The sequence below is a fragment of the Dothidotthia symphoricarpi genome (assembly GCF_010015815.1).
Source record: "Dothidotthia symphoricarpi CBS 119687 unplaced genomic scaffold P153scaffold_2, whole genome shotgun sequence".
NCBI classification, from domain to species: Eukaryota; Fungi; Ascomycota; class Dothideomycetes; order Pleosporales; family Dothidotthiaceae; genus Dothidotthia; species Dothidotthia symphoricarpi.
In genome coordinates, this window is record NW_022985009.1 from 1,513,296 (window position 1) to 1,526,363 (window position 13,068).

The following is a 13,068-nucleotide window of genomic DNA, read 5'->3' on the forward strand; positions in this document are numbered from 1 at the left end:
CGCAGAATGAGGGTGTCCAGCGACTCTGGCGTCCGCGGTCATGTGAAGCAGGCAAAGTAGGTCGCCGAAGTGGTCGCCAGAGCGAAGTAGCATCTATCCCGATGACGGCGAGATCCATCGTCACTGCATGAGGCACACAGTTAAGGAATTTGTAGCGAAACTCTTCTCATTCATTCTGCTCTACTCGTTTCCGCTCCGCTTTGCTGTGCTGCCCTACTCATCAAAAAAAAAAGAGAGGCGTGACAAAAGGTATCTCAAGGAAAGCCCGTTTCCATCCATCGCATCCATCAGTCAGTCCATCACAACACCATAAGCAATTAGACTATCAATCTTTATAACAAAAACGACCGGACAAAGACAAAAGAAAACGCTCGGCCAAAGCCGACTGATATATCGGAGAGAGAGAGTCAAAAAAAGATTGTACAAAAAAGCACCCAAGATCGCCAGCCAGCAAGGCCCTGACCCTGATCCCAGATATAATGAAGAAAGAAAAAAGACGACGCGCTAAATGTAGCTTTGGGCAGTCTATAACCAAACACACGCTGGGACAGTTTTTTACTTTGTCACCGAGGGGCCAAAGTCAAAGCCAGACGCTTGCTGAGGCGGCGGGTACGATGGCGATGCGAGTGGTGTGTAGGCGCCGGGGATGGGGACCGCGGCGTATTGCTGCTCGCCTGGTGCTGCGGCGACGTGCTCGTTGCGTCTTTCTTGGAATCCGGGGGATAGCGGGGGGAGCGGTGGGGAGGCGGCGTGTGTTCGCACGGGGGAGCCGAAGCCATCCTGATCGATCTTGGGGGTCGCGCCGGTGATCTTGATGGGAGGGGCCTGGAGCTGGAAGGGCTGGGGCTGCGCAATCTCGCGGGCGTACGCGTACTGCACGCTCTCGCTCTCGCCGTTTTCGGCCGCAGAGTGAGGGTCGACGTAGGCAGGGTGCCCTGGGGGAGGACGCCAGCCGCCGGAGCGGGGAGACATTGGGCCGAATCCAGGGGTGTTGGGTGCGGACTGCGAACGGAGCTGAGCGAGGTAGAGATCGGAACGGGCGCGGTCACGCTGAGCCATGGACTTCCTGAGCTTCCTCTTAGACCAGAATCGGTAGAATACGATTCCGTAGATGGAGATGACCAGGACTTCGATGACGACCTCGATGATGCAGCATACAAGACCCCAGTTCTACTTGGTTGTTAGAATCAGACTATCACATCGATGTGGGGTTCGTGCTTACCTGAAGTCTGCAGATGAGTCCGTAGGAAATGTCGTCTTCGAAGAGATGGCGGCGTTTGTTGTCTACGCATGACCATCCCCACATGTCCTTGTTGTTGTTCTGCGCTTTGCTCTGGTTGAAGACTGCCGCCGCTATGGCCCACATGACGATGCTGAAGATGAAGAATCCAACGGCGAATACTGTGTAGTATGCTGCCACCTTCTCAGCTCGCTCGTGACCTCCTCTCCAATACGCAAGGAGAACAGTGATAGACATAATCAGCGAGATAACGGCGATAACAAGGAGCATGACCTGTGGCCAGATCATGGTGTTATCTGCCCATGGTGGAAGGTTGTTCCTTTTTGGGAGTTGTTTTGTCGCGAAGAAGATGGTGAGCACTGTTGAAAGCATAGAGAGGACGATAAGACTGCAAGCAAAGCTGATTCCTCGCAAGAAGACCTTTGCCATTCGTACCCTGACTTTGATTTTCTTGATAATGTTAGCTTTTAATACGAACTGGTTATTGGGTTTAGTGACATACCAAGTCTTTCGCTTGCTCTTTATCTGTTGATGCCTCGTGCTTCTCAAGCTCTCGCTCCTGTGCAAATGTGGGACTCAGCATCATGCTGGCATGGCCAGGCGTCCGTGGAGGTGCGCCGGGAGACTTCATCGCGCTCCTGAGTGGTGTCTTGGGTGTTGGTGGAGGAAGGTATCTCCTGTCTGTTTCCTCCATCTCGACTGACTGGACGTAGCCGAAGCCTACGTCGGATACTTGTGGTTGCGGTCGGTAGTGGTTCGTTGTGAAGCCCAGAGGAGACTTTGGGCCGTCGATGGGAGAGTTGACTGCTGTAGCTTCGGCGAAGCGTGCTGTGCGGGGGGTTCGGACTGATAGCGATTCGTTCGATCTTCTTTTCTCGATTGTGACTGTGAGGGTCTTCTTATTGTTGGTAGCCATCCTCATACACGGTTCACACAGGTGTATATGATGTTCTCATATGCGAGTACAGAAAGACAGAGTAAAGATAGAGACGGAGGAGGAGGGACAGCAACTATGATCCAGTCCAGCTTAGACCAGTCGCGAGCGAATAGTAAAGTGCAGTTGAAAGAGACAAAGGTTAAGAGACGCACAAATATTACAACGGGAGACCTGCTGGAGAGAAAAGAGGAGAGGGTAGAAGCAATGAGCGAAGCGCCGACCTTTTGTCTCTCAGCGCTTGGAAGGCGGCGAGCTCAAAGATTGGATACAAGGAAGTACGGGACCAAGCGGGTGGAGAACGATCGGAATGAACTGAGCGGGTACTTACAACGTCTAAATGTATGGCGCCAAAGCCAGCTTGCTTGCACCACTGCAGGCGCCCGTCTGATAGGCTAGCGGGGGAGACGAATAGGTTGCGATGGCGTGCGGAGAGGAGGGGAGTGGTGGCCCAGAAATAGACGCCCGGCTGCACTCAATAAACAGTTTCGAGAAGCTGCGCGTCAGACCAGACCACTGCAGCGCGAAGCTCTTTATTATAGATTGGCTGACAGCTCGCTGACTTTGTTTGTCAGCGGAGTTGATGAGGGCTGTACAAGAGTCACTCGTCAAGATTGGTACGTGTACAAAGGCTCTTCTGCGCGTCTTTGAGGGACCTAGAAGTGTAGAAAGCAAAGGAAGGGTCCATGTTCGCATCTCGTGGCCCCGGAAGCAGAGCTATGCCCAGTCTGTGGGCGCTCCAGATCCAGGGCAAAGGATTGTTCACATCCAATTGCTGAGAACTGTTTCGCGCCTGCAAAACGTGATATGGCCGGAAACAGAGATGAGTGGTTGAGGGCTGCAGTGCGTGGCGCCGCTAGAGGCATCCTTCCCGCCAATTGTAGTCCACGATTAACCCTTTGCCTCAAGGGACGCGCCGCCGCGCTTGGACAAGGCCCACTTCAACTTCGAGTACTGACTGACGACGTGGACAAAGCCTCGAGTCCACTTGTTTCGGGTTGCCGCATTGCACATCGACTGCACAAAGAGTTAAGAGCACTTGACTGCCCGCTATGCACCAGCGTCATCATTCTCCTCAACTCGACTTGGAACTCCAGTCTCCCCGCGCCGTCAGCTTATCACCAACGTTGCGATGGACGGGTCGGTAAGCGCATGGGATGCAAGAATGTTCGGTGTCCACCAATCAGATGCATTCACATGCACACTCCAAGCCCAGGCACAGCGACACCTAATTAGCCACGCGTAGCTCCTCCGGTACAACACACCATGGCGATGAATTTACTTCAACATCTTCGGCGATCTAACCCTATTAAGACGAATTTGCTTCCATGATCTGCATCGCTATTTTTGGGGCCATTCTTTATTTTTGCCCGGATGCATCTGATAATGCTTCAATTATTCACTAGCGTACTCTCCACGCCTCCTCCGCACATCCACGTCGGCTCGGTTTGGTGTGATCGTCGTCTGAGCAGCACTAAGATTCCCATTCTCAAACCATGCTCTTTGACCGAACTATGCAAGGTTCTGCAAGGCGCCTCTTGGGATGCATTTCCAGTCATCCGTCATCAAGGGCCGCCCCTTCCGTAAGATGACTGTGAACGGGCAAGCCTTAGCTTTGCTTTCAAAGTGAGACATGCAGCGAACCTGGTATATGTGTAACAATTATACAGAATACAGTTTGAAACCATACATTGTGCTGTAGCCTAACGAAGCCCCTCATACACTAACGTTATAATTGTCGATTCTTTCTGTATCGCTGCGAACGCCTGATGGTTTGACTTCAATGTTATCTGTACGCTCTTGAGGTTTCAAGCGTTCATACAATCTTGGACGATAACAGTTAAGCGTATATGTCATATGGATCGTACGTGGCTAGTCGAGGAATGGACACGAGACAAAGCAGCCCGGCAAACACACATCACTCCGTCTTTGCATTGGGAGAAGTAGTTTACATACTTCTCATTCCCTCTACACACTACGGGGTAAACATGAAAGAAGACAGAACAGTGTTGATGACGAAACTGATAAGAGTTTTTTGTCAATGGTAAGGCACACTTTAGGCAGATTGATTCCCCTGTGTGGTTCGATAGGAATGTTTGACCCAGCCTTGCGTTACGTTCCTGCTGAAACGACGTAAAGGGAGACATTGTATCGTAGGGATCTAGTATTTGATGAAACAATATAATTATACAAAATTATCTTCTTTCATCAAACGGTTGAATAGTGTAGGGGTTATCACGTCAGATTCTGATTCTGGATACCCCGGTTCGATTCCGGGTTCGACCTTCTCTTTTGCTTTTGCAGTTTTTGTTATCATCGAGGCACATCACGATAGGAAACGTCTTTTTTTTGCACTCCAGAATTCATTCTCGCATCTTACGCCCAGTACTAGCACAGGAGAATCACTTTTGTCCCTTCATGAGTAACTCCCTGCATCGTAACATTTTGTGCGTGCTAACTACGCTCAATAAATTTGATTGGGCTTTGTCATGTTTGCATAAGTTAGTATTATTTTTTCAGTAACTGGAACGCTGAGCCATCACTTGTCTCTCAAGGTCAATCTAGTTTGTGTGTTTCCACATCGTTATCAGGTTCACTCTATCTAAGCTTACGAAGAACAGATGCAAACGAGTCTACTAAGATAGTCATGGGATATGGGAGCAAAATATGTATGCAGACCATCCCGCTATAACCCCAGAAAACGGTCAAAAAAGGAACATCGGAAAATTTAATCTGGATAGCCAGATGCTGTCTATGAGGTGGTCGACGCGAGGGGCAAGACCATCAATCCGTAGATGTTGTAAACAAGTGTAGTGGTTGCTCGGCAGATGCGTCTTGTCTCGAGCGTGAAGAAGGGCCAATATGCTAAAGGGAATGCTATTTTTTCTTCACATGAAGTCATCACTGCGAGCGCGTTAGTGCTGTATCCACATTCAACAGATGGATTGCAACATACTCTCCAAAGTCGTCTTCGTACGCCTGGGTATCCGCCCGGGACCCGACATCCCTCGTAGCAACCAAGCTGGACTTGGTCTTGGCAGCCTTGGTCTTCTTCCCGCCCTTCTCTGCCGCCTTCTCTTCCTTCATCTTCTCGTTGCTCAGCGTCGTCAGCCCGCTAGCAATCTTCTTAATTTGCTCGCTGGGCAGTTCCTTTGCAATCTGCTTGGTGAACTCCTGCAGGAACAGCGAGTATTGTCCTTTCTTCGAGTTGTTGACGAGCAGCGGCACGAGTGTATCGCGCAGCTTGGTGAACTGGTCCTTGGTGTTTGGGTTGAAGATGTGCAGCGTGGATAGGTCGATAGACTTTCCTGGGTCGCTCTCGTCGGTCAGGGTGACGGCTTTGCTGGCGCGCTTGTTGCTGAGGTCGCCAAAGAGTTCCTCGGCTTGAGCGCGCGAGCCGTCAATTTCCTGCTGTCGCAGACGTGCGCGTCGTTCGGCCTCGTCCTCAGAGTCCTCAGAGTCATAGTCGCCGTCCTCCTCTCGTCGACGGCGGGCTGCTTCCCTGTGCTCCTCGATGCGCTGTGACTTGCTCTTTTTGTTTGCTTTGGCCTCAGCTTCCGCCTTCTCTTTGGCCTCGGCAGCCTTCTTTGCCTTCTCGCGCTCGACTTCCGAGTCCTCGGCGGCGTCCCATGACTCTAGGACCTGCGTTTGTTGTCAGTATGCGAGATGTTTGTGCATGGCGGGGCAAAAGTGGTGTCGGCGCGGGGCATGGCGGGCTGACGCACATCACTATCGTCCTCCTCATCCTCGAACTTGCTGCGGCGGGCGATAGGAGCGACGGTGGGAGAAGAAGGAGAAGAGCTCCCCTCCTCATCGTCTGTTGACGGTGGTCAGTCCTGGTGTGCGCGAAGAGAGCGGGTTGTGGTAGCAATAAAGCGCACAGAAACAGCGAATATGACGTACCCCATTTTCCTGGAGCCATGGTTGCGGTTATAGTTTTACTGGCACGTAGCGAGTTGAGTTGGATGAGAGTTTGGTAGGTAGAAAGGCTTAGGATATGTTCGTCTGCAACTGGTTGGGGTTTTGTGGTCCTGCGGTGAAACAAGGTGACTGTGTCGCAGCAATAGTTGGGCTCGGCGTCCGTGGTTGATGGCTCGCTTCCGGTCTGTGTAGAAACTTACTATTCTTGCTGCCCAATCACGACCAAAAGCTTCCTCTATGCACCATCTTGGATGGCTATTGTCATGGTGCGAATGGATTGTAACACGTCCAAGTGCTTGCTCCAGAACTGAACATCAGAAATCGGCATTTCTCTTCTTGTTCGAGTATTTGCCTCGACACCAAGCACATCGCTTTCGTTCGTCAACATGAGCTACCACGTGGACGCGTATGTCCTCGATCAAGTTCGAAATGAGTGGAAATTAGGGACATGTATTAGATCAATAAACAATACGTCGCCACCATATCTGAATATACAGATAAGAAGCTACTCGACTTGCCCCCAAGCTTCTGTTCTTCTCCGTCCCTCCACAGTCCCGGCTGTGTGCTAGAATAAGATTCGGAAATTAAGAGAAAGGAAAGCACGAAAAAAACGCTTTCAAGAAATAAATGGCATCATGGATCACTCTTCGGGCGTTTCCCACGGCCTCCAGAATTTCCAGCCCTCCCTAACTTCTCGAACCTTTCTCCTCCCGCTTTCCACACCTACCAACCGCTCAATCCCCACGGTTCCCTCTGCCCTCAGGAACTTCTCTTGATCAATCTCTTCTCCGCCCTCCTCCTCGTTCCCATTATGCAATACCGCAGGCCACAAGACACCAACGCCGTCACCTGCGAGCGTTGTCTCGAACTTCTCGAATCCCTCCTTTTCCAGTTTAACTTCGAGGGAATCCAGGATCTTATGTTTGAGCTTTGTGCCATTTGAAATGATTGAGGCGGCACAGTCTGCATCGGAAGAAATGTCTGATTCGTCCTCAGATGAGTCGTGATGTGCTTCGTTGCTGTGACCATTTGTATGGACAGGCGGTTTTGGTTTGATGATCGATATCGCGCAGCCGCCACCTCCCGCACCAGTAAGTTTTGTCCAGCCAATGCCAGTGTGGTCAATGAGTTCGCGCACACGCTCGAGTTTTGGGTGCGATACGCCTAGTGAGACAAGCAAGCCGTGATTTATAGTCACAAGCTCGCCGAGATGCTTGAGAGAGGCGTGTGATTTGGGATCAAAGTCGGGCGAGACAAGGAGCTTATGCGCGGATTCTGTGACCAGACCAATGGCATTGAGTATGTTTTCTGTGATATCGGGATGTACGGTTCTGAGGTTGGCGACTTTGGCGACTTCAGTGGCCGTGCTGCGCGATTGCCGTGTGTTGACGAGAAGTAGAGGCAGTTCTGGGAAGTTGTAAAGCGGTGTAACCATGGGCGGTTTGTCGTAGTCTCGCCGTTGGAAAAGGACCGCCTTTCCACCTGAGGACACTGTGTTATCGACACCCGAAGGGTTGCCGTGTATGCACATTTCGCCCACAAATGCCCAGCGATTTATTCGTTCAATGTTGAGCTCGCATTCTTGTGGAGGCTGATCCTGGTGGGGCCCACTCAATGCGCGGATCTGAAGAAGTAACGCAACACTGATGCAGACAGAGATACTCGCACTGCTGCCCAGGCCTGCGCCTATTGGTATTGTTGAGCGCAGAGTGTACACACATGGTGGCACTTTCCGCGACGCTAATGAGAGGAACAGATATAGAAAGGAGCATGCGGATGCATGATGTATCTTGCGTATCGATTCGGGGGCTTCGGGCGAGACTGCGTCGATGCAGGGCTGGATGGCGGCGAGGAGGTCTGGGTCTAGCGAGGTGACGAGGTCGTAGTAGTACTTTTTCTTCCCCGACTTGGAGAAACTGTCCCATGGAAGATCATCGATATTCCACGTGTGTTCCATTTGTATGTCGGGGAATCGCAATCGGACGGTCCGGTTCGACTTGGACAGAAACGAGACGTGGAGATACGAGCGGAGGGAGATAGCGGCAGCAATTGCAGCCTACACTATATCAGAAGAAAGGCCAGGCACTCAAATGGATTGGCTCTTACCTTGCCGTGTACGACGGCATGTTCGCCATACACAATAACTTTTCCTGGCGCAGAGACCATGAAGGGCGGCATCATGGGCGACGATTGCTTCCTGCGCAGCGCTGGCGCGCTGATTGTTGTGGACGCCTTGGAAGCAGGCATACTGGGTGCCAATTGCGCAGGCATCGTGTCGGTGGGAGAAGACTCGGGCGTTTGCGTGGAGTGGGACGTGGTGGTTTTCGGCCGAAGACTGCCTGCACTCGGGGGTAAGCTGATGCTTTATCTTGTTCTGTTGGCACGCGTCGCCGGCTCACCTGGCGCGTCAAATGTCGTTTTTCGGATGCTGCCGTTCGCTGCCATGCTCAAATCTATGCACAGCCTAACAAACGAGCAAAGGATGCAGCAGGCGTTGTCAGGAGGCAGTGCACTACTCGAGTTGGTTATCATGTCATAGTTGATGGACTATCCCAAGCGGGCCCAACGCTCAGATCACCAGATACCCCGAGCCATTCATGTCATGCAGGAACGGTTGGTGAATCCCCACAGCCCTGTTCTTCTGGAACGCCTGTCCTATGACCGCCTACCATTTTCCAAAGTCTCACGCTTCCTTGATGCAACATGCAAACAACGCTCGTTTCAATTTACACGTGATGAATAATAGGCAGGGTTGCCCTCCGACCGCTCGTATCCGACCCAACATTATGGGTTGCGCCCTTTGTATTCTGGGTTTTCGGGCTGCCAATCCGATCCGCGATTGGACATGCTGTTGATTGGTTACATGGATGTTGATACACTGAAATAGCAAGGGATGGTGTTACTTCATTGGAGAGCAGATTCGAGTGTTACGATAACATTCCTGTTCTATAGTCTACTGCAGACGTCTAGTATAACAGTATAGTCGATATGGCAGCAAATACAATAGCCCCCTATGAACATGTTCGAACCGCAAATCCCCCAAACGCCCCCGCTATGCACTCAAAATCGATTTCGGCGTAGCGGCATGCTATACTGGGGTCTTAATCATGAAAATCTGGCAGCCAATGTCAGCAAGGTCGTATACGAATGAGCATACCAACATACCTCTCTCAAAGCCTGCGGATCCATGCTCGCAGCTTTCTTCTGCCGAATATATCTCTGCCTCACTGCATGCATTCCCCTTGCACCAAACGTCAGACCAGCAGCAGACAATGTGGGAGTGGAAGTGCCAGTTGCTGGAACCGACGTCGGCGTGGAGGTGCTTGGTGTTAGTTCCTCGTTTTCACTTTCGGAGCTGGAGTCGGATTTCGCGGCTCCCTTGGCGGCCTTCTTGAGAGCCTTCTTGAGCTTCTTCTCTTCCTTGCGAACCTTCTTCTCCGCTTTCCGTCGAGCCTTGTCCGTGAGAGGTTCTGGGTCTGACTGAGGGCTAGGAACGTCGGATAGCGAAGGCTCAGGATCGGAAGTCGATGACTTCTTCTCTTTTTTGGACTTCTTCTTGGATTTATCTTTCTTCTCCTTCTTCTCCTTACTCGAAACACCCTCTACGTCTGCCTCGTCCTTGGAAACCTCGCGCAAATCTGTGCTCTTCTTCTTGCGCTTGAGCTTTGGCTCCTCCACAGTACCGTCCGCAATGGTTTGGACTTCTTCACGATCTTTGCGCTTCCTCTTCTTACTGATCTTGCTCTCTGACTCGTCGCTTTCTGGCTCAGACTTGACTTCGACCTTGGCCTCAGTCTCCTTCTTGAGCTCGTCTTTCGTCTGAATTTTGTCGCCCACAAGGTAGCCTCCACTGACGAAGTTCATCAAGCCATACTTCCTGTACACGTATGCCCTCTTCTCGACCTCTTCCCTCCTCGCTTCCTCCTTCTTGACATCCTCCTCCTTGCCATTCAGCCGACCCAGAATACTTTCTAGCCCCGCAAGACCAAAGTTTTCCGCGCGCTCGCTACCTCGCTTCGCGCCCAAGCCCAAGTTGTCGTCCTTGAGGAAAACGCGGATATGCGACTGTGACGCAGCGGTGTAATGAGCAGCGTGCGCAGCATCTTGTGCGCCAAGAGAGTCGCCAGTTTTCCAGCCCTGAGATTCTAGGATACGGTGTCCGAAGCGCGTGGTATTGTTCGCCCAGGTTGTGTTCTGTGGGTCGTTGGAGATTTTGGAACGACTGTGGGCGTGTCAGGCTTGTACTGAAAATTCCATAGGAACAAGAAGGAGACGACCGCAATTACGTACTTCTTTGGCGCTGCGAGACCCATATTGCCGGTTGTGCTGCTTCGGTTCGAGTTTTGCTGAGCGGAGAGAACGCGGAAGTCCGCCCAAATTCGAGATCCAAAATTTTAGATGCACGCACGGCCTGCGCTAATGCGGGGAAGGAGCAAGTGCTCCACCTCCTTCCGATTTGAACTGAACGTCACCACTTACACGTCTGAGTGAGCTTTCACAAATTGGAAGGCCTGCAGCTGTTCGATTGATCAATCCCGAGTTACCACTCGACTAACATCCAGCACTCACCCTTACAGCAATTATGGCTCCGCCGCGCACTGCCAAGACCAGTCTCACAAGCAACCGTCAATCTCGGAAGCGTGTCGTCGAAGAAGTAGAAGAGACTGAGGCCCGTGACGATACTGACGTACTGGATGTGGACGACGAAGCAGGAGATGAAGAGCCCCAAGAGTCGCAGGACACATCGGAAAGGCTGGATCAGATGATGGCGAAGATAGTCAATGATGTATGTGGAAGCTGGCTAGCGTACATCATTGTTCTATGTTTTGTCTCGGATGGGAAGAGAAGTGAACCTTTTTAACGATGAACTAGCAACGCACGCGCCACAAGGTCGATAAACACGTTGTCGGCAAGTCCTACAATACTGCCTGCACGACGCTTCAGACCTCCATCAATGCCCTCTTCGATGACCATGAAGACAAAGCGTGAGTTGTTACCTATGGCCATGGTTTAGATGACTCTTTTTCTTACCCTCGTCCCATTCCAACGTTCCTTCTTATCATGTCTGCTTCCGCCCCTTTTTGACGACATCGTCCATCACTTGGAGTCACAAATAGTGTACTGATATCACTCGAGGTCCTCGGCATACCAAGTTCAGGTCAAGCGTCTCAAACATCTGCTGGACGAGAAAACAAGACTCGAAGTTGCCATGGCAGACAAGCTCAAGCAGCTGCAAGCTGGGTACGACGCTCATTCTCGCGATCTTGAGTTGGTCGTGAACCGCAGGATCAAAGAGATGAATCACGCGGAAGGTATCTAGGATGAGTTATACCACAAAGCCGGGTTTGTATATTTAAAAAAAATCACGACATGCGCTGATGCGTAAAGTATCTAATGGTAAGAGACATAGATCAGATGACCAGCACGAGTTGACGTGTACACAGTTGTAGCATCAGACAACTGTTCGGTATGGCGATGGACGTCGAAAAAAGACGTCACAAAAGATCATAAAGCTTGAAGCACGAGGTTCGATACAAGAGAAACGTATTACTCCTTAGCCTTTTCATGCTTTCAGATTGTAGTGTGGAAATATCTACATCGATCGAAACTTTTTGACGTGGTACCCTAATTTCCACATAAGCTCTCAAACCGGGTCTGTCCTAACCCAGAGGTACACGGCTTGTTCATAACTGCCTGTTTTTCGCCCAAAGATCATGCTAGTCGTGCCTCATAATCTAATGATCCGTTTCTCGACTCCATAATCCGTTTCCCCAATTCATAATCCTTGGCTTCTTCACAACTCACTTCGCGCCATAGTCCATCCAGAAAGCGACGCGATCGCCCACCTGATGCTTACCCACAGCCCAACAGACCCGAGCACCAATATCACAAGCATGACTGCAATGACTCTTCCCCGCATCTCCAACGCATCGGAAACCTCCAATTTCGCGACCTTTCTGATTTTCTTGTGAAGGTGCCAAGACTTCTTTTTCTTCTTACCCTTCTCCCTCCCGTCTTTGGGCGCTATGGTACTACTGGGCTCATGATACCCGGCAGAACTCCTATGGCTCCATTTGGAATCGTTGTGGTCTTGGTACGGCTCGGAAGTCGCCGGAAGAAGATACGACAGGAGCGATGAGGGCGAAGAATTTGCTTCGACGCGCAGTGCTCGGTTTCGTGTGTTTATCAGAAACAGCGACAGAATGAACGAGGTAACGAGGACGGGCGTAAGGATGACCTTTGCACAAGCATCAGTAACATTTTTATTGCAACGGATTTAACGGAGTTTACCCTTGTGAACAAAGGCTCTTGCTTATCCTCCGCGTCATCTGTTGAACCTGAAGGGGAAGAGGGCAAGGGCGTCGCGGCAAATTTCTCAAATGAATTGACTCGCTTCTTGGGTTTTTGTTTTGTCGTAGGCGGCGTTACAGGGGGGCTTGGAGGTAGTTGTTGCTGTTGTTCGTGACGATTGCTCATCATGTTGAATTATCATCAACGATAGCGTGACAGAGCTTCAGGGCCGATTCGAGATTAACGTCCTGTCAAGAAGAGTCTCTAGTGTCTTGGATGTAACAGACGAGCGGAACAGACGGGCATACGGGAAGCTCAACGCCCGATGTCCGACGCGCAGGGTGAACGTTGTAAAACACGACCCAGATGACGTAGGGTTGCTGTCAATGCGATGCTGTCGATGCTTTGGTCGTCAGAGCGACCAAGGCCTGGTGTGCCTACTCTGGATGTATTGACATAAGAAATGTAGTATAAAACATGAAAATTGCAGGATTATAATATCATGCAAGAATGCGAGATGTGCGGAGTATGAATCTCACCGACGCTTCTTCTTTGCTGCCTAATCCGTAATCTCACTCACGATCGTCCCAAGGTACACAGCCTCAGTCCAATAACGAAACGATGTTCGCGTCGCCGTTGCCAAGACTTCGCATGTGTCACCGAAAGGAGTCCCGACTGCAGC

General features: G+C 51.0%; 6 protein-coding genes and 1 non-coding gene across 7 annotated transcripts; 2 read left to right on the top strand and 5 right to left on the bottom strand.

Annotated features, from left to right (window-relative positions):
• Positions 1–555: 555 nt before the first annotated feature.
• P153DRAFT_281036 (uncharacterized protein) lies at positions 556–2,156 on the bottom strand (the record flags this gene model as incomplete). Its single annotated transcript, XM_033663118.1, has 3 exons — positions 556–1,170; positions 1,223–1,690; positions 1,743–2,156. 3 exons carry the CDS (start codon positions 2,154–2,156, stop codon positions 556–558), a joined length of 1,497 nt encoding a protein of 498 aa, XP_033528587.1.
• A 2,232-nt stretch (positions 2,157–4,388) lies between these two features.
• On the top strand, positions 4,389–4,460 carry P153DRAFT_t16. Its single transcript has one exon. It is a non-coding gene; the product is annotated as a tRNA-Gln (tRNA).
• Positions 4,461–4,869: 409 nt separating this feature from the next.
• On the bottom strand, positions 4,870–6,151 carry P153DRAFT_363179 (translation initiation factor eIF3 subunit). The gene is made up of 4 exons (XM_033667314.1): positions 6,078–6,151; positions 5,900–5,991; positions 5,131–5,816; positions 4,870–5,078 (listed from the first exon to the last, which is right to left on the bottom strand). The coding sequence occupies exons 1-4, from the start codon at positions 6,094–6,096 to the stop codon at positions 5,063–5,065; spliced, it is 813 nt and encodes a 270-aa protein (XP_033528588.1). The 5' UTR covers positions 6,097–6,151; the 3' UTR covers positions 4,870–5,062.
• Positions 6,152–6,528: 377 nt separating this feature from the next.
• Positions 6,529–8,595, bottom strand: P153DRAFT_428029 (mevalonate kinase). The gene is made up of 3 exons (XM_033672700.1): positions 8,495–8,595; positions 8,202–8,434; positions 6,529–8,151 (listed from the first exon to the last, which is right to left on the bottom strand). The coding sequence occupies exons 1-3, from the start codon at positions 8,538–8,540 to the stop codon at positions 6,736–6,738; spliced, it is 1,695 nt and encodes a 564-aa protein (XP_033528589.1). The 5' UTR covers positions 8,541–8,595; the 3' UTR covers positions 6,529–6,735.
• Positions 8,596–9,014: 419 nt separating this feature from the next.
• Positions 9,015–10,876, bottom strand: P153DRAFT_363181 (uncharacterized protein). Its single transcript, XM_033667315.1, has 4 exons — positions 10,665–10,876; positions 10,386–10,612; positions 9,261–10,317; positions 9,015–9,210 (listed from the first exon to the last, which is right to left on the bottom strand). Exons 2-4 carry the CDS (start codon positions 10,406–10,408, stop codon positions 9,184–9,186), a joined length of 1,107 nt encoding a protein of 368 aa, XP_033528590.1. The 5' UTR covers positions 10,409–10,612; positions 10,665–10,876; the 3' UTR covers positions 9,015–9,183.
• Positions 10,588–11,628, top strand: P153DRAFT_392810 (uncharacterized protein). The gene is made up of 4 exons (XM_033671181.1): positions 10,588–10,881; positions 10,968–11,080; positions 11,232–11,492; positions 11,540–11,628. Exons 1-3 carry the CDS (start codon positions 10,678–10,680, stop codon positions 11,413–11,415), a joined length of 501 nt encoding a protein of 166 aa, XP_033528591.1. The 5' UTR covers positions 10,588–10,677; the 3' UTR covers positions 11,416–11,492; positions 11,540–11,628.
• On the bottom strand, positions 11,582–13,045 carry P153DRAFT_363183 (uncharacterized protein). Its single transcript, XM_033667316.1, has 2 exons — positions 12,387–13,045; positions 11,582–12,333 (listed from the first exon to the last, which is right to left on the bottom strand). Exons 1-2 carry the CDS (start codon positions 12,573–12,575, stop codon positions 11,890–11,892), a joined length of 633 nt encoding a protein of 210 aa, XP_033528592.1. The 5' UTR covers positions 12,576–13,045; the 3' UTR covers positions 11,582–11,889.
• Between the last annotated feature and the right edge of the window lie 23 nt (positions 13,046–13,068).

Coding starts and splice junctions, on each gene's coding strand:
- P153DRAFT_363179 (XM_033667314.1), bottom strand. Junction 5,817..5,899: donor ATGAGGAGGACGATAGTGAT/GTGCGTCAGCCC, acceptor CAACAAACGCAG/GTCCTAGAGTCATGGGACGC.
- P153DRAFT_428029 (XM_033672700.1), bottom strand. CDS start 8,540: ATGGCAGCGAACGGCAGCATCCGAAAAACGACATTTGACGCGCCAG. Junction 8,435..8,494: donor AACGACATTTGACGCGCCAG/GTGAGCCGGCGA, acceptor CCCCGAGTGCAG/GCAGTCTTCGGCCGAAAACC. Junction 8,152..8,201: donor ATGCCGTCGTACACGGCAAG/GTAAGAGCCAAT, acceptor GATATAGTGTAG/GCTGCAATTGCTGCCGCTAT.
- P153DRAFT_363181 (XM_033667315.1), bottom strand. CDS start 10,408: ATGGGTCTCGCAGCGCCAAAGAA. Junction 10,318..10,385: donor GGTCTCGCAGCGCCAAAGAA/GTACGTAATTGC, acceptor ACACGCCCACAG/TCGTTCCAAAATCTCCAACG. Junction 9,211..9,260: donor ATCCGCAGGCTTTGAGAGAG/GTATGTTGGTAT, acceptor ATTGGCTGCCAG/ATTTTCATGATTAAGACCCC.
- P153DRAFT_392810 (XM_033671181.1), top strand. CDS start 10,678: ATGGCTCCGCCGCGCACTGCCAAGACCAGTCTCACAAGCAACCGTCAA. Junction 10,882..10,967: donor TGGCGAAGATAGTCAATGAT/GTATGTGGAAGC, acceptor ACGATGAACTAG/CAACGCACGCGCCACAAGGT. Junction 11,081..11,231: donor GATGACCATGAAGACAAAGC/GTGAGTTGTTAC, acceptor ATATCACTCGAG/GTCCTCGGCATACCAAGTTC.
- P153DRAFT_363183 (XM_033667316.1), bottom strand. CDS start 12,575: ATGATGAGCAATCGTCACGAACAACAGCAACAACTACCTCCAAGCCCC. Junction 12,334..12,386: donor AAGAGCCTTTGTTCACAAGG/GTAAACTCCGTT, acceptor GCTTGTGCAAAG/GTCATCCTTACGCCCGTCCT.